Source organism: Cetorhinus maximus, chromosome 2 (assembly GCF_964194155.1).
Source record: "Cetorhinus maximus chromosome 2, sCetMax3.hap1.1, whole genome shotgun sequence".
In the NCBI taxonomy this organism is placed as follows: domain Eukaryota; kingdom Metazoa; phylum Chordata; class Chondrichthyes; order Lamniformes; family Cetorhinidae; genus Cetorhinus; species Cetorhinus maximus.
Window position 1 is genome coordinate 126,081,707 of NC_135880.1, and position 21,023 is coordinate 126,102,729.

The following is a 21,023-nucleotide window of genomic DNA, read 5'->3' on the forward strand; positions in this document are numbered from 1 at the left end:
TAAAACAGCGCCTCATCTCCCTTGAGATTGAAGCGCTCTTTTGCGCTCATGCACGAACTGCACACTAGGCCCACTCTCCCTCCTCACCGCCACCTTCCCCACACAGGCAGAGCTCAGTGCTGCCGCTCGCATTCTACGCAGGACGGCCCTTAATCGGCATCCCAACCGGTCCCGCCCGCCCCCGCCAAGCACGCCCGCCAAGGGCAAAATCCTGCCCTTATCTGTCTTTATTTTACTATCTAGCTTTCTCTCATACTCTAATTTTTCCCTCCTTCTTAATCTTTTTGTTCTTTATATTGTTTCCAATCTTCTGACCTGCCACCCACCTTTGCATAATTATATGCCTTTTCGTTAAGTTTGATACTGTCTTTAACTTTTTTAGTTAACCATGAATGGTGGGCCCTCCCCTTGGAATTTTTCTTTCTCATTGGAATGTATTCTGAAATATCCCTTTAAATGTCTGCCACTGAACTTTTATTGACCTACCCCTTAACCTCATTTGCCAGTTCACTTTAGCTAGTTCTGCTTTCATGCCCTCATAATTGCCCTTATTTAAGTTTAAAATACTAGTCTCGGATGCACTTGTTTCTTCCTCAAAGTGAATGTAAAATTCAATCATACTATGATTGTTTCTACCTAGGGTGCCTTCGCTAGGAGGTTATCAATTAATCCTATCTCGTTGCTCAATACCAGGTCTAGTATAACCTGCTCTCTGGTTGGCTCCAGAACGTGCTGTTCTAAGAAACTATCTCTCTCCCGCACCAGCCCTTGAGCCATGCATTCATTTCTCTAATCTTATTTGTTCTATGCCAATTTGCACGTGGCTCAGGTAATAACCCAGAAATTATACCTTTGAGGTTCCACTTAATTTGGTGCCTAGCTCATCATACTGACGATGCAGAGCCTCCTTCCTCTTCCTGCCTATGTCTTTGATACCTACATGGACTAATAGTGAAAAGTCAGAGTCAAGAATGGTAAGTGGGATAGTCTGCAAAATTGTGGAGAAAAGTGGCAGGACACCAGAGAGAGATTTTGACAGTGGTGTGGAAAGAAGGAGAGACAGACACACAGAAAAGAATATTAGGGAGCAGCAGAGAAAAGAAAATGAGGAAGAGAACACCATATAATGCTAAAGGGAGGAGAAAGGCTGAAATTAGTTCAGGAGTTGGTGAAAACATACATATACTGAAATAACAGCTTAAGGACAGTTAAGATAATTGTGGCAGAAATATAAACACCTTCAAATAAACCAATACTTCTCTGACCACCAAATGTGAGACAATGGTTCAGTTACTAGTTTTCTAGCCCCAGTTTCACAAGTGAGTTATGGATGTATTTCATCAGAGTGAAAGAAACTTGGTAGCACACCATATCCAACTTTAGAATTTTACTTCAGCATTTTATTATTCTAAGTACTGTTTCTGGGCCCCTATTTCAACTTGTACCAGAAAGCCAAAATATTGGAGGTGTTCACCAGTGCACTATTCTCTTTATTGGTGGAAAATATCACCATGAAGGACAGTAAAAGTTCCACTGATGCTCACAAGCTAAATAATCTCATCCTTGGATGAATGTTAAACGTTTTTGCTTATGTGTACTGATCAGTGCAGTAATAGCTGTGATTCTATTCATTTACGCATAACAGGCAAATCAGTAGTAAACAAGAGTAAATATTCAATATATATTGTGAAGCGCCTTTCAATCTCATATAATAATCACAGATGAATTGAAAACTCTGTTCCTTTCTATTACACAAACCCATGAAACAATTTAAGTATATCCTTAATTTTGAAGTCACTTTATCCATGGAACTTCTTTGTATTCTTTTTATTAATTCCAACAATAATAACTTACATTTATATAGCACTTTTAACATAACAAAACATTCCAAGGTGCTTCACAGAAACATTATAAAACAAAATATGACACCAGAACACATAAGTAGATATTAGGTCAGATGACAAAAACTTGGGCAAAGAGGTAAGTTTTAAGAAGTGTCTTAAAAGAGGAAAGCAAGGTAGAGAGGCAATTCCAGAACTTAGGACAGAGGCAACTGAAGGCACTGCCACCAATGGTATAGTGATTAAAATTGGGGATGTTCAAGAGGCCAGATTTAGGGGAGCACAGATATCTTAGAGGGTTGTAGGGCTGGAGGAGATTACACAGATAGGGAGGGATGAGGCCACAGAGGGATCTGAAAACAAAAATGAGAATTTTAAAATCGAGACATTGCTTGGCTGGGTGCCAATGTTGGTCAGTGAACACAAGGTAATGCAATAACTTCTGAACCAAAAGTCATAAAAAGAGTTTTTTTTTTAAATTACAGTTAAGCAATATTCATAGTTAAGAAAATAAGTTGTCCCATCCCCATTATTTGCATGAAGTGCAATTGAATCTCATTTTGCCCCATTAAAATAATATTTTTTAAAGGTAGGAAATATTAAGCAAGTCGGGGTGGAGGACTGATGGCAAAGTAATAGGTGTCCCTGAACTCTGAAGTGGAAGGGTGGGATAAGAATGAGCAGCAAAAGTTTAGACACACCTGGCATCTGGAGGATTGCAGGGGCGGGGAGGAGGGGAGGTGGGTAGAGGATGGGGGCACGGAAAGGGAAGACAATAAGTGAAGAAGTAGAAGGACAGATGCAATTATATTTGGTGTATTTCTAAGAGGCGGAGTGAAGATTGAAATGCACTGTGTCTACTCATCATTCACCAATAACTAATGATACAGTAAGTTCCAGTTTTAGTTGCTCCATTGTAAGTCATTTCGCTTTAACGTCAGTCAATTAAAGGGACCCGTATTCGCATTTAGTGTCGCAAGTGTTGCACCCGTCAGCATCATTTTGGAGCAACCTCTTTGCTCCCCAACTCTCCCTTTCACCACTGACCTCCTGTTTGCTGTCTCTGCTGTGCCCTAACCCTCCCTCTGACCGCTGGCCCTCTGATTCACGGCCTCTGCCACTTTCTGACCCTCCCTCGCGCCGCCTCTCCAGCTCACGGCTTGCCTCCTGCAATTCGGAGCTGCATCTCGCCCTACCTTTGTGACCATAATATGATAGAATTTACCCTGCAATTTGAGAGGAAAAAGCTGGAATCAGATGTAACGGTATTGCAATTGAATAAAGGTAACTACAGAGGCATGAGGGAGGAGCTGGCCAGAATTGACTGGGAGATGAGCCTAGCAGGAAAGACAGCGTAACAGCAATGGCAGGAGTTTCTGGGAGTAATTTGGGAGACACAGCAAAAATTCATCGCTAGGAAGAAGAAGCATACTAAAGGGAGGACGAGGCAACCATGGCTGACAAGGGAAGTCAGGGACAGCATAAAAGCTAAAGAGAAAGCATACAATGCGGTGAAGAGCAGTGGGATTGGGAAGCCTACAAAGATCAACAGAGGACAACTAAAAAAGAAATAAGGAGGGAGAAGATTAAATATGAGGGTAAACTAGCCCATAATATAAAAGAAGATTGCAAGAGTTTTTTTTAGATATATAAAGGGTAAGGGAGAGGCAAAAGTGGACATTGGGCCGCTGGAAAATGACGCTGGAGAAGTAGTAGTGGGGAACAAAGAAATGGCGGAGGAACTGAATAGGTACTTTGTGTCAGTCTTCACAGTGGAAGACACGAGTGACATCCCCAAAGTTGAAGAGAGTCGGGGGGCAGAGGTGAGTATGGTGGCCATTACCAAGTAGAAGGTGCTAGGAAAACTGAAAGGTCTGAAGGTGGATAAATCACCTGGACCAGATGGATTATACCCCAGAGTTCTGAAGGAGATAGCTGAAGAGATAGTGGAGGCGTTAGTGGTGATCTTTCAGGAATCACTGGAATCAGGGAGGGTCCTAGAGGACTGGAAAATCGCTAATGTAACCCCCCTGTTTAAGAAGGGAGTGAGGCAAAAGACGGGAAATTACAGGCCGATTAGCCTGACCTCGGTCGTTGGTAAGATTTTAGAGTCCATTATTAAGGTTGAGATTTCAGAATACTTGGAAGTGCATGGTAAAATTGGGCAAAGTCAGCATGGTTTCATCAAAGGGAGGTCATGTCTGACAAATCTGTTAGAATTCTTTGAGGAGGTAACGAGTAGGTTAGGCAAAGGAGAGCCAATGGATGTTATCTACTTGGACTTCCAGAAGGCCTTTGACAAGGTGCCGCACAGGAGGCTGCTCAGTAAGATAAGAGCCCATGGTGTTTGAGGCAAGGTACTAGCATGGATAGAAGATTGGCTGTATGGCAGGAGGCAGAGAGCGGGGATAAGGGGGTCCTTCTCAGGATGGCGGCTGGTGACTAGTGGAGTTCCGCAGGGGTCAGTGTTGGGACCACAACTTTTCACTTTATACATTCATGATCTAGATGAAGGAACTGAGGGCATCCTGGCTAAGTTTGCAGATGATACAAAGATAGATGGAAGGACAGGTAGTATTGAGGAGGTGGGAAGGCTGCAGAAGGATTTGGACAGGTTAGGAGAATGGGCAAAGAAGTGGCAGATGGAATACAATGTGGGCAAGTGTGAGGTCATGCACTTTGGTAGGAAGAATAGAGGCATAGACTATTTTCTAAATGGGGAGAGAATTCAGAAATCTGGAGTGGAAAGGGACTTGGGAGTCCTAGTGCAGGATTCTCTTAAGGTTAACTTACAGGTTGAGTCGGTAGTTCAGAAGGCAAATGCAATGTTGGCATTTATTTCGAGAGGACTAGAATATAAAAGCAGGAATGTGCTGCTGAGGCTTTATAAGGCTTTGGTCAGACCACATTTAGAATATTGTGAGCAATTTTGGGCCCCGTATCTCAGGAAGGATGTGCTGGCCCTGGAGAGGGTCCAGAGGAGGTTCACGAGAATGATCCCAGGAATGAAAGTCTTAACATATGAGGAACGTTTAAGGACTCTGGGTCTATACTCGATGGAGTTTAGAAGGATGAGGGGGGATCTGATTGAAACTTACAGAACACTGAAAGGCCTGGATAGAGTGGACGTGGGGAAGATGTTTCCATTAGTAGGAGAGACTAGGACCTGAGGGCACAGCCTCAGAGTAAAGGGAAGACCTTTTAGAACAGAGATGAGGAGAAACTTCTTTAGCCAGAGATTGGTGAATCTATGGAATTCATTGCCACAGAAGGCTGTGGAGGCCAGCTCATTGAGTGTATTTAAGACCGAGATAGATAGGTTCTTGATTGGTAAGGGGATCAAAGGTTACTGGGAGAAGGCGGGAGAAGGGTTGAGAAACTTAACAGCCATGATTGAATGGCAGAGCAGACTCGATGGGCCGAATGGCCTAATTTCTGCTCCTATGTCTTATGGTCTTATGGTCTACCTCTGCAGAGCTTTCACTGAGGGGAGATGGAAGCAGCAAGTGGGAGAGGGAGGTTCGGAGAGAGGAAGGCTCTGCAGGAACTGGGAAGGTCAGGGAGCAGCAGAGGCTGCGAACTCAAAGGTCAGCAGTGAGAGGGAACGTCAGGGAGTAGCTGAGCCGCAAGCCAGCGGGTTGGCGCGAGGAAGGGTCCGGGAACATAAGGTTCAGAGAGCAGGATCAGTGGCAAGCAGGAGGTAAGTGGAAAGTTAGTATATTTCTTTTATAGTTCTAAGTTTATTTTATTTAAAAGGTTACTTAATTTACCAATATAGGACCTTTGCAGTGTAAAATATTTCAACTTACAAAGTATAATGTTTTAACTTTTTTCTCTGATGAGGAAGATCATACAGAGCCTAACTATGGCTTTTACATTGGTTTTAATGGCAAAATTTGCTTCACTTTAACTTGTTTCACTTAAATTTGCACTTTTCAGTCTTTACAGGAACACAACTACAATTTTAAGTGAGGACTTACTGTGTAATAATAGTTCAATTGTAGAAAAAATTGTCCGGGTACTTCATAGAGGTATAAAGGGTTGGAGGAGAGTTAGGTGCTGTGACTAAAACTTGGTCAAAGATATGGGTTTTGAGAAAGCTTTTAAATATGGAGAGCAAGGTAGTGAGAGACAAGGATTTAGGAAGAGAGAGTTGTGAAAAACAATCCATGATGACAGAAGAGTCTGTCATAAAAGTGGAACATGAGATGGAACAACACACAGAAGGCTGGAGTCAGGGAACCAGAGGAGATGGGGAGGAAAATGCAAGTCTTAACAATGTTGCAGGATTGCAAGGAAATGAGGCAATGGAGTTCCTTTAGATGAGAATGAGGAATTAAAGTTTGATTTTGGGGAACAAGGAAAATCAGAAGATGAGGATGGTGAAATGAGGAGAGTTTAGTGTGGCATAGGATGCAGGAAGTGGAGCTTCTGATCAGTTGTGGTTTGTTCAGGATGGACTGCTGGTGGGGGGCTGAAAATATAGGATTTGGTCTTCCTGAGTTCAACTGGAGGAAAATATATCTCATCCATGACTTAGTTACAGCTGGGCAGCCTAATAGTATGTATATAGTTATGGGTCAAAGTGGTTGGGAGTTGGAGCTGGATAACCTCAGCTTATATGTGGAAGTTAATCCTGCTCACTGGGTCTAGGTGTCGAAAGCTGAGTTGAGGAGGCTACGCCATGAAGTACAAGAGAAAGCAATACATAAGATCAGAAATATTCCTGAGGCCCACCATGAAATAATACTGCATGGGGGAGGTGGTTAGTGTGAATGAAAGGCAGGATATTTATTATGTTATATCAATTTTGTTTTTTGGGTTATAGACAATGGGCAAGAAGCTTTCTTAATTAGTTCTCAGGCCAGGCCACAATCATTGCCTTAGCTGTCTCAAGAAGTCATCCTCATGAAGCAATAGGTCATTACACCACTTTAACACATTAAGAGACCATCACACAGTGAAGTACTGGAATTGTGTGTAGCCCAGGCCAGACAGTGGTAGCTGTTTCCCTTTCCTAAAGGATATTACTGAATCAATTTGCCATGATGGAATTTGAACTCAACTTTGTGTGTGTTAGGAAATACAATAATTCTTGTGTTGCCATGTCATCCTGTTAATGGGCTATATATGTCAGAAGAAAGTTTTAGATGGATGTGATTGTGGAGAATTTTTGCTGCTATGATAGTTAAGAATCTTTCTTGGTGTGCAGAAATGACAACGGCAAACTCAGCCCTGTCAACCTTGCAAAGTCCTCCTTACTAACATCTGGGGCTTGTGCCAAAATTGGGAGAGCTATCCCACAGACTAGTCAAGCAGCAAATATAGTCATACTTATGGAATCATACCTTACAATGTCCCAGGCAACCACCATCACCATCCCTGGATGTGTCCTGTCTCACTAACAAGACAGTCCCGGCAGAGGTGGCAGCAGCACAGTGGCAGCACAGTCAGGAGGAAGTTGCCCTAGGAGTCCTCACCATCGATCCTGGACCCCATGAAGTCTAAGGGAATCAGGTCAAACATGGGCAAGGAAACCTTCTGCTGGTTACCACCTACCGTCCCCTCTCAGCTGATGAATCAGTGCTCCTCCATGTTGTACACCACTTGGAGGAAGCACTGAGGGTGGAAAGTGCACAAAAGGTACTCTGGGTGGAGGAGTTCAGCTTGGTAGCACCACTACTGACCAAGCTAGCCTAGTCCTAAAGGACATAGCTGCTAGACTGGACTTCAGCGAGTAGTGAGGGAGCCAGCAAGAGGGAAAAATCTGCTTGGCCTCATCCTTACCAATCCACCTGTCACAGATGCATCTGTCCATAAAGTATTTGTAGGAGTGACCACTGCAAAGTCCTTCTAGAAATGAAGTCCTGCCTTCACATTGAGGATGCCCTCTATCGCATTGTGTGGCACTACCACTGTGCTAAATGGGATAGATTTCGAACAGATCTAGCAACTCAAAACTAGGCATCCATGAGGTGCTGTGGGCCATCAGCAGCAACAGAATCTGTAACATCATGGCCTGGCATATCCCCCACTCAACCTGGTTCATTGAAGAGTGCAGGAGGTCATGCCAGGAACAGCACCAGGTGTACCTAAAAATGAGGTGTCAACCTGGTGAAGTTACAACACAGAACTACTTACGTGCCAAACAACATAAGCAGCAAGTGACAGGCAAAGCTAAGTGATCCCACATCCAACAGATCAGATCCAAGCTCAGCAATTCTGTTGCTAGTGGATAATTAAGCAACTAACTAGAGGAGGAGGCTCTACAAATATCCCCATCCTTAATGATGGGGAAGCCCAGCACATTAGTGCAAATGACAAATGGAAGCATTTGCAGCCATCTCCTCAGCCAGAAGTGCCAAGTGGATGATTCATCTTGGCCTCCTCCAGAGGTCCCCAGCATCACAGATGCCAGTCTTCAGACAGTTCGATTCACTCCACATGATATCGAGAAACAACTGAAGGCACTGGATACTGCAAAGACAATGGGTCCTGACAATATTCTGGCAACAGTACTGAAAACTTATGCTCCAGAACTAGCTTCACCCCTATCCATGCTGTTCCAGTACAGCTACAACACTGGCTTCCACCCGGCTATGTGGAAAATTGTCCAACTACATCTTGTCCACAAAAAGCAGGACAAAACCAAACGGGCCAATTACTGCCCCATCAGTCTACTCTCGATCATTAGCAAAGTGATGAAAAGTGTCATTGACAGTGCTATCAAGCAACACTTACTCAGCAATATCCTACTCACTGATGCTCAGTTTGGGTTCCGCCAGGGCCACTCAGCTCCTGACCTCATTACAGCCTTGGGTCAAACATGTACAAAAGAGCTGAACTCCCAAGGTGAGGTGAGAGTGTCTGCCCTTGACATCAAGGTAGCATTTGACCGAGTATGGCATCAAGGAGCCCTAGCAAAACTGGAGTCAATGGGAATCAGGGGGAAAACTCTCCACTGGTTGGAGTCATACCTAGCACAAAGGAAGATGGCTGTGGTGGTTGGAGATCAATCATCTCAGCTCCAGGACATCATTGCAGGAGCTCCTCAAGGTAGTGTCCTAGACCCAACCATCTTCAGCTGCTTTATCAATGACCATCCTTCCATCATAAGATCAGAAGTGGGGATATTCATGGATGATTGCACAATGTTCAGCACCATTCATGATTCCTCAAACATTGAAGCAGTCCGTGTCCATATGCAGGAAGACCTGGACAATATTCAGCTGATAAGTGGCATTCATGTCACACAAGTACCAGGCAATAGCTATCTTCCCTTGGCATTCAACGGCATTACCATTGCTGCATGCCCTGCTATCAACATCCTGGGGGTTACCATTGACCAGAAATTGAACTGGACCAGCCATATAAATATCATGGCTACTAGAGCAGGTCAGAGGTTGGGAATTCTGCTTTGCGTAACTCAACTTCTGACTCCCTAAAGCTTGTCCATTATCTACAAGGCACAAGCCTGGAGTGTGATGGAGTACTCTGCACTTGTGTGGATGAGCGCAGCTCGAACAACACTCAAGAAGCCTGACACCATCCAGGACAAAGCAGCCCACCACCTTAAGCATTCACTCCTTCCACCACTGATGCACAGTGGCAGCAGTGTGTACCATCTACAAGATACACTACAACAACTCACTAAGGCTCTATTGACAGTACCTTCCAAGCCCGCAACCTCTACCACCTACAGGACAAGGGCAGTAGATGCAGATGGTGGTGTTTCCATGCAAGTTCCCCTCCAAGTCACACACCATCCTGACTTGGAACTATATCGTTGTTCCCTCAGTGTCGCAGGGTCAAAGTCCTGGAACTCCCTTCATAACAACAACATGAGTGTTCCTATAACATATGGACTGAAGCAGTTCAAGAAAACAGCACACCACCACCTTGAAGGCAAATAGGGATGGGCAATAAATGCTAGCCTAGCCAGTGACAGGCAAATCCATGAACGAACAGAAAAAAAATGGTCATCATCGTTCAAACCTGGTGCTGCTGGGACTATAGAGCTACCAGCCAATCACATTGGTGGGCAGCTCTTTAAGGCAGGACATCTGCCCCCATCTGGGGTGGGGAGGGGGGAGGGGGTGGAGGAGGTCTCACCCTGAGCCAATTAACCAAGTGTTCATGGGTGGCCTTCCACCCATGCAGGGGAGAGGGGGGATGCACTGACAGGGAACACTGCGCTTCTTAAATTCCATGGCATGTTTCAGATATGTATCAACACAAAACTAGCATAATAACTCGGGCAGTCAAGTTAGTAATCTGATTTTTGAATGTCTTACATGGTGTAAGACCTCTGCAAACATTGGTTTTATTTTACATGATGTATGGTATAACTCCAGCTCTGAACAGCAGATTTTAACAATACCAAAGGGATCCACTATGAGTTTTATAAAAACCTGATTTGCTTAGATTAAAAGGCTTCCTTCTGGTCCAGGTGGGCAATGAGCCCCATGTAAAATGGCAGCAGTACAGGAATGGCAGAAAGTCAACCACCTCTACTTTCAACTCCTCCACTGCCCTGTTTCCATCAGGTGGAGGCAGTTCAAACCTCCCTCACTGTTTAGGAGGGTCAATGCTTCACTTCCCACTCTACCCACAACCCCTCACACCCCCCTAATGATCAGCAATATAATTTTGGTACATTGCCTTTCATAAAATACTGGGGATCATTTATAGCATCCATCTGGCCATCCTGCAACCTTTCCTGTGTATCAGTAACTGAACATGCCTCATACAACTGGAATGTGTTGGCAAGATTTTCTGTGTGACGCACTTAGGATTTCAGTACAATAGTTCCAAGTATAACTTATACCCTGTTTGTGTGCCATGCTGCTTTATGACCATGAATGCTAAGCATTCAAAGGGATACAAATTGTCTGACAACTTGGGAGTGTGAACAGTTAAAGAGTACAATTCTGATAATATATTTTGCAGCGTGTTTACTTGAGACACCTATCTGCTTTATTTTGGCATCTCTCCTCAGTTCTGCCAACTTTTTCTACATCTGTAACCAGGTCCATTGGATATTGCAGAAAGCAATTAGCCAGTTAGCTATCTCTTGCCATGCTTTTTGGAAAAATTGGGATTGTCTTTGTGTGCTCTTTAGTAACTAGCTTTTGCTTCAGTGTACACAACAACTGTCATCAAATATGCCCCCATGCTTTCAGGAAACCTCCATTGATGAGGTGTAAATCTTTAAATCTTCTGTTGAATGCAAATGTAATTCATAGAATTTACTTACTTGAACTTCAAAATTATTCTTGGAATTGATGCATTTTAGTTGTAGACCTTTAGAAAAAATCTTAGTATTTCAGTTGCACTTTGCTCAGCATTGCTTTTGCAACCGACTGGAAGCTGCTTTGAAATAATATCTCACCATCTTACAAATTTCAGAGCTAAGTAAGCTATTTTTGTGAGCAAAATGCAAAGTGAATTAAAGTTCTATAAGATGTTAAAATCTCAGCATGCTTGCAATGCAAAATGCCATAATTCACTATGTTCAATACTGTGTGATTTTCCACTTTTTAAACATATGGAAAAATATTTACTTTCCTTCTGTGTACTCAGTCAAACTCTATAGTTTGTCTGTTAGCTGCAATTTCATTTTAACAAACAAATCCATAGTTTATAGTGAAATTATGGAGGAAAGTAGAAGAATCCTTTAGTCATTTTACTGTTGCAGAGCTCTGAAATCTCATTTCTGCGCACATAAACTCCTGGGGCAATACAGAGAAAACATGGGAGCTTGTCATATACAATTAGGGGTCAAAGTAAATATCCAATGTGACAGCAATATCAAACCATTTTTGTTCAATAGAACCAGCAGTGTCCCACTATAACCAGTGGTTGCCTTGGCAACACTCATAACGACATTTATGCTTTAATTTCTATAACATTGCTACAGCCTAATTGGCTTGGGGAATGCCAAATATTAGTAACATGGAACACAGGGACAGTTATAGAACAATCTGCTCCAATACAACAAGCATTTCTCTGGCTCAATTGAATTTATTTGCAATTAAGTACAAGCTCCTTTTAGCATCTAAAATTCATACAACTTTGTTCTGAACTACTAAACATGCAAGGGTTCAATCATTTGATGTGTTGGAATACTATTTTCTTTATCTATGCAAGTTCCTGTTCAGGTTCGACCAATAACTTAGAGGTACAGTATAGGGCTCCTCCTAACAACTGTGAAGACTGAAAATTGAGAAATTATTTCTTGCAATATTTGGTCATTTTCTCATTAATGGAAATCCAGAAGATAAAAAAACATGTAATTTGATGAGTGTAATTTAACCTCTTGGAAATCTGGATTATAAATCATTAAGAATGGAAACTGACGTGATGGGTGGCACTCGAGAGAGTTGGGTGGAAGACCAGTGAAGAAGGAGAATCGTGTTGCGACTAACCCAGGCCATCATTAAACAGTCACTTGAGTGCAAAACAAAGTATTGGTGAGGGGCTAACAAAACCTGCAAGGGCTGCTTGTATAACTGAATAATCACAGTGCACCACTTACTTTCAAAACATTGCATTCTGAAGTACACTATTTGCAATGTACTTTCTCCCCCATATTTATGTTTTGATTATTCTAAAGAACATCAAGTACTGTATATGTGTGAAACAACGTGCACAATGATTCCCTGTTTGGCTTATTTATGAGATATACAGTGAACTGCCGACTGAATGATCATTGCGCAAAATGAGATCTCAAATCAGTATTTATCAAAGTGGGAATGGATTCAAATACAAGTAACAAGTAACCAAAAGAACCAAGGAATTCAGGTGATGTCATAATAATATGTAACTGTTTATAGCCACCATTATAAATTCAAGACGTAATTATTTCCTTGGAAGTATTTCCATGTATTCTTTATCACAATGTATATCAAGGGGAATTTTATTCCACTGTTTTTGTTAGTGGCTAGTGTCATGGCAGACATCAACAGCCAGGATCCTCCATGCAGTTAATACATTATGATGTAAATTGAATGATTAATAATCATGATATAATCAGGGTGAGTCATCAAATGGTAATTTGCAGTTCAATACCTGAGAATAATAAATCACTATGTATTATTGTAAACCATCACATTTAAAAGTACTGGCTATCGATTCACTGCATATACGGTAGGAGTCCTGTGCTACAGTTACTAAGCAAAAGCTGCCAGTAATAGATTAGCAAGGGTCACTTATTATTTAACCAAGCATATTTTAACTTGCTGGCTGTATGCTGACATCACCACCAACATGCAAAGGCATGCTTAAGGCAGTGGATCAGGACAGGTCAGTTAATTACTAATCAATCATCCATTTATTCAAATACCCTTTACCCAACGCACGAAATAAGATGCTATTTGGGAAAGTAATGTCATGTTACGCATAAAACAAATATATTCTGACCTTAGCTGAGAAACACGCACCAGAGGTTCAAGAATTCTTCCGCTAGTTTTATCTGTATAGATTAATACAGACTTGGATGTTCCAGTAAAAAAAACAGCAAAACACATTTCAGTTAATGAAATACGTACCTTTTATGCTGCTGTTCGAAAAAATCCCTCCGAAATCCATGTGTTTTGGTTTTGAGGATAGGGCTGTTGAATGCCCGAGTGGCTGGGGTACTTGAAAAGTATGTTTTGTTACTACTTGCCTTCTCGGACTCAAAGCAGGTAAATGGATGGCATTGTCGGGCATGCTGCTGTTTTGGGGTGTCACTGTAGGATGCTGGCAGCCATTCAGAAACAGTTTTGTGTGCATATTGTTTGCCAGCATTCCAGTAGCGGGACTTGGTGTTGCGCTGTTTGAAGACGGGCATGGTGTTTCTGTCTGAATTATGATGGGGGGAATCTGTTGTCCGTTGATCAAGGCTGGCCCCTGAGGAGTACCTGTGCCCCTGTGGTTAATATTACAGGGTCTTCCATTCATGTTTAAGACGACTCGACAGCAATAAAATGCACTTAAATGATCCGCAATTGTGTCAATCCAGCAAGAGTTAATGAGAGTTCACTACATTATCCAAACCATGTCAGAGAATATCCTGTTAAAAGAACAGATACAACTATAAAAGCAAAATTTACCAGATACAATATAGGGATACTTATTGTCTGGACAAATACATCGATGGTTATCAGAGATAAAATGACTACCCTATTCTGACGAACAATCATTGCTACTATGTTTTTGATGCTATACCTTGGACTTTTTTGGTTCTGAAAATGTCATGAAGTCCGTGTTAAATAACTTCATTTGCATTTTTATCGGGAGTTAACGTGAATAGTTTGAGTAACGGTGTATGCACCTGGACTGAACGAAGTATTGTAAACGAAATGGCAACATCGTGAGCATCAATCTAATGCAAATTATGTGCATAATAATTACTTTATCGATTACAATGTCGGGTCAATGACTTTTTTTCAGTTTTTATACACAGGAACTGAAAGCAATCATAAGTCAGGTCTTACTTTTCCGCCTTATGGTTCAGGCTTGGTAAAATGTGTATATATATATATATATAGAGCGAGCCGAATGCACTATTCTTGGGAGCCTCTGTATGCTTAAAACATCAGCTTGATATTAAAGGCAAAGATCCGCTGACTGCGCCTGTGTACTTATCTGGTTTCTTTTAAAGAATTTTTTTACATTTTTAAGTCAATTTAATTGTTTTCATGATTGGGCCAATTGTACCATTCATGTTTCTGGAGTCCCCGGTAAGAAAACGGTAGAAATAGCCAGGGTCAGTAACCAGACCGGAAACATGAGAAATGTCTCATCTTGGTGCTAATTATTTCTATTATTCGGGGTTGCCATCCTGAGTTGCCGCCTTCTCTCAGTAGATTTTGCAAATTGTCACTCTTGCCATCTTAATTCATAAAAACTCAGTGTTATGGAATGTTGTCTATTATTGCAAGGGGAATGGAATGTAAAAGTAGGGGTCTTTTGCTAGAGTTGTGCAGGGTGTTGGTGAGACCACATCTAGAGTACGGTGAAAATGTTGGTTTCCTTATTTAAGAAAGGATATAAATGCGTTGGAAGGGGTTCAGAGAAGGTTCACTGGATTGATACCTGAGATGGGGAGTTATTTTATGAGGTGAGGTTAGACTGGCTGAGCCTGTATCCATTGGAGTTGAGAGATTGAGAGGTGATCTTATTGAAACATATGAGATCCTGAGGGGACTTGACAGAGTAGATGCTGAAAGGATGTTTCCCCTTGTGGAAGTGACTAGAAATAGGGGGCAGAGTTTAAAAATAAGGAGTCTCCCATTTAAGACGAAAATGAGAAGATTTTTTTTCCCTGAGGGTTGTGAAACTTTGGAGCTCTCTTTCCCAGACAGCAGTGGAGGCTGGGTCATTGAATATTTTTAAGGCAGAGGTAGGTAGATTTGGACTATCAAGGCAGTCAAACCTGGAGTTGGGGCCACAATCAGATCAGCCATGATCTTATTGAATTGCGGAGCAGGCTCGAGGGGCCGAATGGCCTACTCCTGCTCCCAATTCGTATGTTCGTAAATTATACTTCAGAATTTTGCAACAGTGGTATCACTTTGCAAACTCTACTAGATTATCTCCAAGAAGCATTAAATTGAACTGGGTATGAATCCAGATTAGTTGAGCGGATGGGTGTTAAGCAATTAAAGATAATCCGCCAAATTTTGCAGTGTGATCCTGTCATGGCAAAGGAGTGAGCACAGGCGCAATAAATCCAAAAAGTTACAATGTATCCTGTGAACAGCAACACGCTTTGTTATTTCTGTCAGATTTATTTAAAGGAAGCCCAAAAAAATTACAAACGATAGTGCCGGGAGTACATTGGAACTGGGTGGTCTACCTCTTGAGTTGAAGGCACTCGAGAAGAAAATCCTACCTAATAAACCAAATCCAGTTGATCGAGTGAGTCCCAGGACCTTAGTGGCAGGTGAAATATGAATCAACTGTGACAGAGGCAGTACGAGAACCAATTGGGTGACCTACGTGTCCCGTAAGAGGTCACAACTGAATGAAGGTGAGGGGGGGGTGGGGGGGGGTGCAATGAAATTAAGTTCACCTTCTGTTTTCATGTATAAAGTTTAGACAGGATTCGAGCAGACTGCAGAATGCCGGTAAGGAAAAGCGGAATTGAATTGTGTCAGGACTGACATGTCAAGGCTCAATAATGACAGAGAAGCGCAAGAAAGTGACATAGTACAAAGATACAGCCAGAGTGACACATTTCATGCAGGCTGTGTTGTTTTGGTGGGAGCTGTTGTCCAAGACCAGAATTTCGCCAGTAGACGTTTGAGAAACGGGATAAAAGGTTTGATAAAGTTCCAATTGAAAGAGCGAAAAAAAGCCCACATCCAATAAACAAAACCGTACAGCAAGTAGCTGACTAACCGGCACACTGAGGATGGGAAAGCTCCTGTCGGTGGAAAGAAACAGATTTACTCCAATAATAATCTTTTTAAAATATAAAGTGATTGCAGATTCTTTTAAAATCACACACACACAAAATACCAATGACATTGGCCCGCAGAATAAAACATTTTTTTAAATTGAAAATATTAAAGTGCACCAGAGGAAACTTGGGAACCTGGCATCCATTAGAATAAATAGACTGAATTAAGTTGGTACTTTAAAAGTAAACTGGCGGGAGCCTGTGTACCTGGCGGCGCGAGCTGGAGCGAACACCTTTAGGAGCAGAAAAGAGGCCGTGAACCCGCTCAGCGTCCTTCCAGCTGACAGGCCAGTGGAGGGAAAGGTCATTCAGCGCATTCAAAAGGTCAGGAGATATTTATATTTGTAAACAAAACTTTTATAAACATAACTTCCCAGCGTTAGTATCCGTAGTACCCCCACTACTATAAATATTATTATTTAGGTTATATTCTTTTAAATGTCGTAGTGTTATGATGTTTGAAATTGCATTAGTTTAAGAAAATAATCAGTTTATATAAAATATTTAACTACATTTTCTACATACATCAATACACACTGATCGCACAAAAGGAACAGAGGGGGAAAACTGATCTCGCACATTTGAAAGCGGTGGGTGTTATTTATAAATGCTGACGGAAAGAAAATTACTTCCCACACTCATTCAGTTGCACGCCTTCATTCCAAGGATAACAGACAAATACTTCAAAGAATTTCTCATATCAATATACAGACACAAGGGGCATGCTCCTTCTGCAATTCAAGCATTTGATCCATAGGCATCTTGTCAGGTTTGGGATTTAAATGGGAAAGTTTTCTGTTGGTTGGACGAGGGGCCACGTCCGTCTTGGGCAATTCGATCAGAAGGGAAGCCACAGAGCAGAGAACCACTGGCAGCTTGATCCGCACACCACGTTTTCTATTTTCAGTTTTATCCCTGCGTCAGATTTACCGTGCCTCCAATTAACTTTATCAGTTCACAGTGGCAACTGCCTGAGTTTTTTTATACACCCCTCTCTAAAAACAATTTGTGTTTCGCATAAAGCCTTTAGTCACCTACAGGCTGAGAAGTCCACCTGTTATAAATACACAACCCCAAGTCGATATTTACTTAGAAAGACTGGCTTACTTCCATAGTGTTTTATTATTTCTGAGAGCTTGGCAAAATATCGACTATCACTTTAGTCCCACGCCGATTGCATCGCTTCATAACAGGGATCGTATAATAAATCAACCTGCCTGTTTAAAGTAGCCCACATTGGCTTCTGTTTGTAGGCGTTCGAATAAGTGTTCCACTCATTAAAACACGCTTTTACTACTTGTCACCTATGTTTCGACAAGTTTCAGATCCACAGACTGGCGATAGCAACGTAATGGGGACACCTAAATCCATTATATCTATCATGACAGTTGACAGCAGCACTTCACACACATTCTCAAACATTCACGTTAGCAACTGCAGTTATTTGCACACGGATCACGGTGATATTAATAGAGTTGGGGCTTGTTTTTTGCAACTTGTTCAAATCAAGAGCCACTTACCGGGTAGTTAAAAATAATTGCACAACACACCGCAAACACCCTCATGACAGAGAGTATCTTTGGATCCAGGCGAATATTCCCCGGTGAAGTTATTCGGCGTTCAAAGATGGAGCTGTATCGCCAGTGAGTTTTCCCAGCAGATCTCACTCTGACCGTACAGAAGCTTTCCCCCTCTCTCTCTCTCACTTTTTTTGCGGAGGGGGAGGGGTTCTATAAGTTTTGGGATCACTGCTATATACTCGGTTCTACTGGTGAGACTTAGTGTTATGTTGTGAGCGTGGCTGTATCTATGCCAGTGACTGGAGCTGAGTGTGTATCTGTGCTCAGCCCAACTCGACTGCGGGGGCGGGTAATTGGTGACCGATTTGTGGAAACTCATTCAACCAAGGACTTGAGAGCTGCACCAGCTATTCGCTGAAAGAACTTAAGCATGTCTACTCTCCTGCATGCTACAGCTGAGTGTCGAACAACGACGATGTTTACAGATACATTCTGCGTTGGAAAGTTACTTTCGTTTATTTACCGTAAAAAAAAGTGCATGCAATTGAATGATTGGCGTGAGCGCAATATGCTTACTGATATCCGCATACTCGCTGTATTTACATACACGGATATAGTATCGCCAATTCAGTTAAAAACTTGCTTTCCCACTCCCCCGAAACTTTGATCGGCACTTGCGAACACTCAAAGTTGACAAATTAATAAGGCCCGTGCACTCAAGCCGATTTAAATAAGCGATAGCAGTAACTATTTTGCTGCGTTAATTGGAAAATTGTTTTACAAGAGAAAACGAGTACAGCTTGCGTTGTTCAATAACCATTGGAAATGGGAAAGACTGAACAATAAAAGAGTTAAGCTATAATACAAGGGTATTTGATCACCCATGGCGTTGCTCACAATATAAAATACCATTTAAGTTCTGCCCTACACATAGATGTGTTGCTTAATCGATGCCCACATTTGTGTGTGTATGCGCACAAGTACCTAGAGAAGCTAATAGAAGGGAAGAGCATGTTAGATCATCATCCCCTTCCAGTTTATGACCTTTACAGCACATTTTTGAAAGGCATTTTTGAATTCAAGAACTGCTTGCTCAACCCACTTATTCACTGTAACCAGGAATGACACACACACTTGGTTACCAAAACCCATTGAGCAACCTTGGATCAATGACAGATGAAATTCCTCACTTACATTGTAACCATGCACTAATTGTACGACTGATAAATCAGTGCTATAATAACCCACACTGAGGCTCCTGTAATTGTAATCATAGGGGAGATGGTGGTATAGCGGTAATGTCACTGGATTAATAATCCTGGAGGCCCAGGCTAATGCACTGTGGGTTCAAATCTAATTGGTGGAATTTGAATTCAGTTAATAAAGCTGGAAATGAAAGATAAACTCAGTAATGGTGACCATGAAACTATCATCATTTATCTTAAAAATCCATCTGGTTCACTAATATCCTTTAAGCATCTGCCATTTTTACATGGCCTGATTTACCTGTGATCCCAGACCCACAACAATGTGATTGTCCTCTGAAATGGCCTCACAAGCCACTAAGTTCAAGGGCAATTAGGGATGGGCAACAAATCCTGGTCTTGCCAGACGCTCACATCCTATGAAAAGAACTTTTAAAAAAGTCTCTTGTAATTCATATTGATGGATGGGCATGCTAGGAAGAGACACAATCATTTGGAATGGTCATAATTATTAGTGGACGTAATGTGCTAGAAAGTGTCATTTGAATTGATCATAACTTTAGCAAGTAAACGCAAAAATAAAAAGAAATGTTTTCTAATAATTATTGGATCTTCCAACATAGGAGAGATTTATCTCACATGTCTCGTGTTTTATTCTCCTTGTCTCTGGTGTTTTGCATCTCCCTTTGTCTTCTTTTCATGTTTCTCTTCTTTCCAGATCTCTCTCTCGGCTTTTGTTTTCAAGAAAAAGGAAGTGGCCTTCCGTCCAGTGGAGAAAGGAGCTGTTGGTTTCACTTGTATGTAGTCAATATGAGCAAAATGCAGTTTGCAGGATTCCTATTGCTGTAAACCCCACTCCTGCATTTCATACCTCCTGATTCATCCTTCTAGTGCATCCTCTACTACTTTTGACTTGATGCATTTCCTCCTCACTATCCATTTTGCATCATCCGCTCTCCATGCATGGAATATTAACACCTTAGTTTATAAATGAGGGATGAGATCTGCCCACCTGTGTGGTCTTACCAGAGGCAGCCAATTAACAGGGCACCTCTGGGAATCCCATCCTATTAAGGATGCCGGGGGGGGGGGGGGGGGGGGGGTGCGTTGGTGAAGGGGGGAATCTCTATGGGAACCCTGAGTCTCTGGGTGGAAGTGGCAGAATTTTATGGCCCCTCCCACCAGCAGGATGTTCCAGTCCCACTGATGCCAATGAACTTTTGAGCGACTCGCCAGCCTGGCCCCCGCCACATCAGGGCCATAAAATTCCTCCCACCAGGAGGTGTAGGTGCTGCTGCTGTAGGTGGGAAATCGTGCGGGCACCTCATAATGCCAGTGCCCTATGAAAACTTCAAAAAGATTGTTGAAATAAGAGTTGAAACAGCTTCCAGGCCATCATTATGAAGGAAGAACCCTTTCATTGGAAGGTCTGCAGTGGCAGTCGTGACCTTCTGGCACCCACAACTCTATGGCGGAGGAATTAAAAGGCCTGCCAATGTGATACCCCCTCCAAGCACCTGCTTCAGCCTCAGTGGGGAGTCCGTCTGTCGCCAGTTAGATCCTGGCAGCATCACTGAATTGTCCCTAAGTGGTCATTTAATTGATGACAATTAGTTACCTTGAACTGCTAGGCAGGTAGCCAGTGCCGGTATGACCCCACTTGCAGCAACATTGCTTGAAGACAAGGTTGTGGTGGGTAGACATCCCACCCCAACCTTTCTAAAATCCCCGCTGCCTCCAAAGCTGCTTCGGCAGGTTAGTAAGATAACACCCCATTAGTCCATCCCATTTTTACTATTCCCTTATCTACTGCCCATTTTGCTCACACTACTTGCTCATTGCCATCGTCACACTGATGCCTTGCATTTTGTACTGTAACCTTATACCCTGTATGCTCTCTCACCTGTGGCTGCCCTGTTACCACACCTCCCATTCCATTTCTTATACTTTCAGTCCCCTCCTCTGTGCTTGCATGTCATATCTCTCTATTCCATTCACTTACCCTTCA

The 21,023-nt window shown here is 42.3% G+C and overlaps 1 protein-coding gene across 1 annotated transcript in view; it reads right to left on the reverse strand.

Moving 5' to 3' along the window:
• Positions 1-18,080, reverse strand: part of LOC144697391 (zinc finger protein GLIS3-like) — a 690,064-nt gene extending 671,984 nt beyond the window's left edge. The window contains exons 1-2 of the mRNA XM_078569373.1: positions 17,811-18,080; positions 13,391-13,896 (exon numbers count right to left, since the gene is read on the reverse strand). Coding sequence (XP_078425499.1) covers positions 13,391-13,784 — 394 coding nt within the window. The 5' untranslated portion in view covers positions 13,785-13,896; positions 17,811-18,080. The remainder of the gene's footprint in view (positions 1-13,390; positions 13,897-17,810) is intronic.
• Between the last annotated feature and the right edge of the window lie 2,943 nt (positions 18,081-21,023).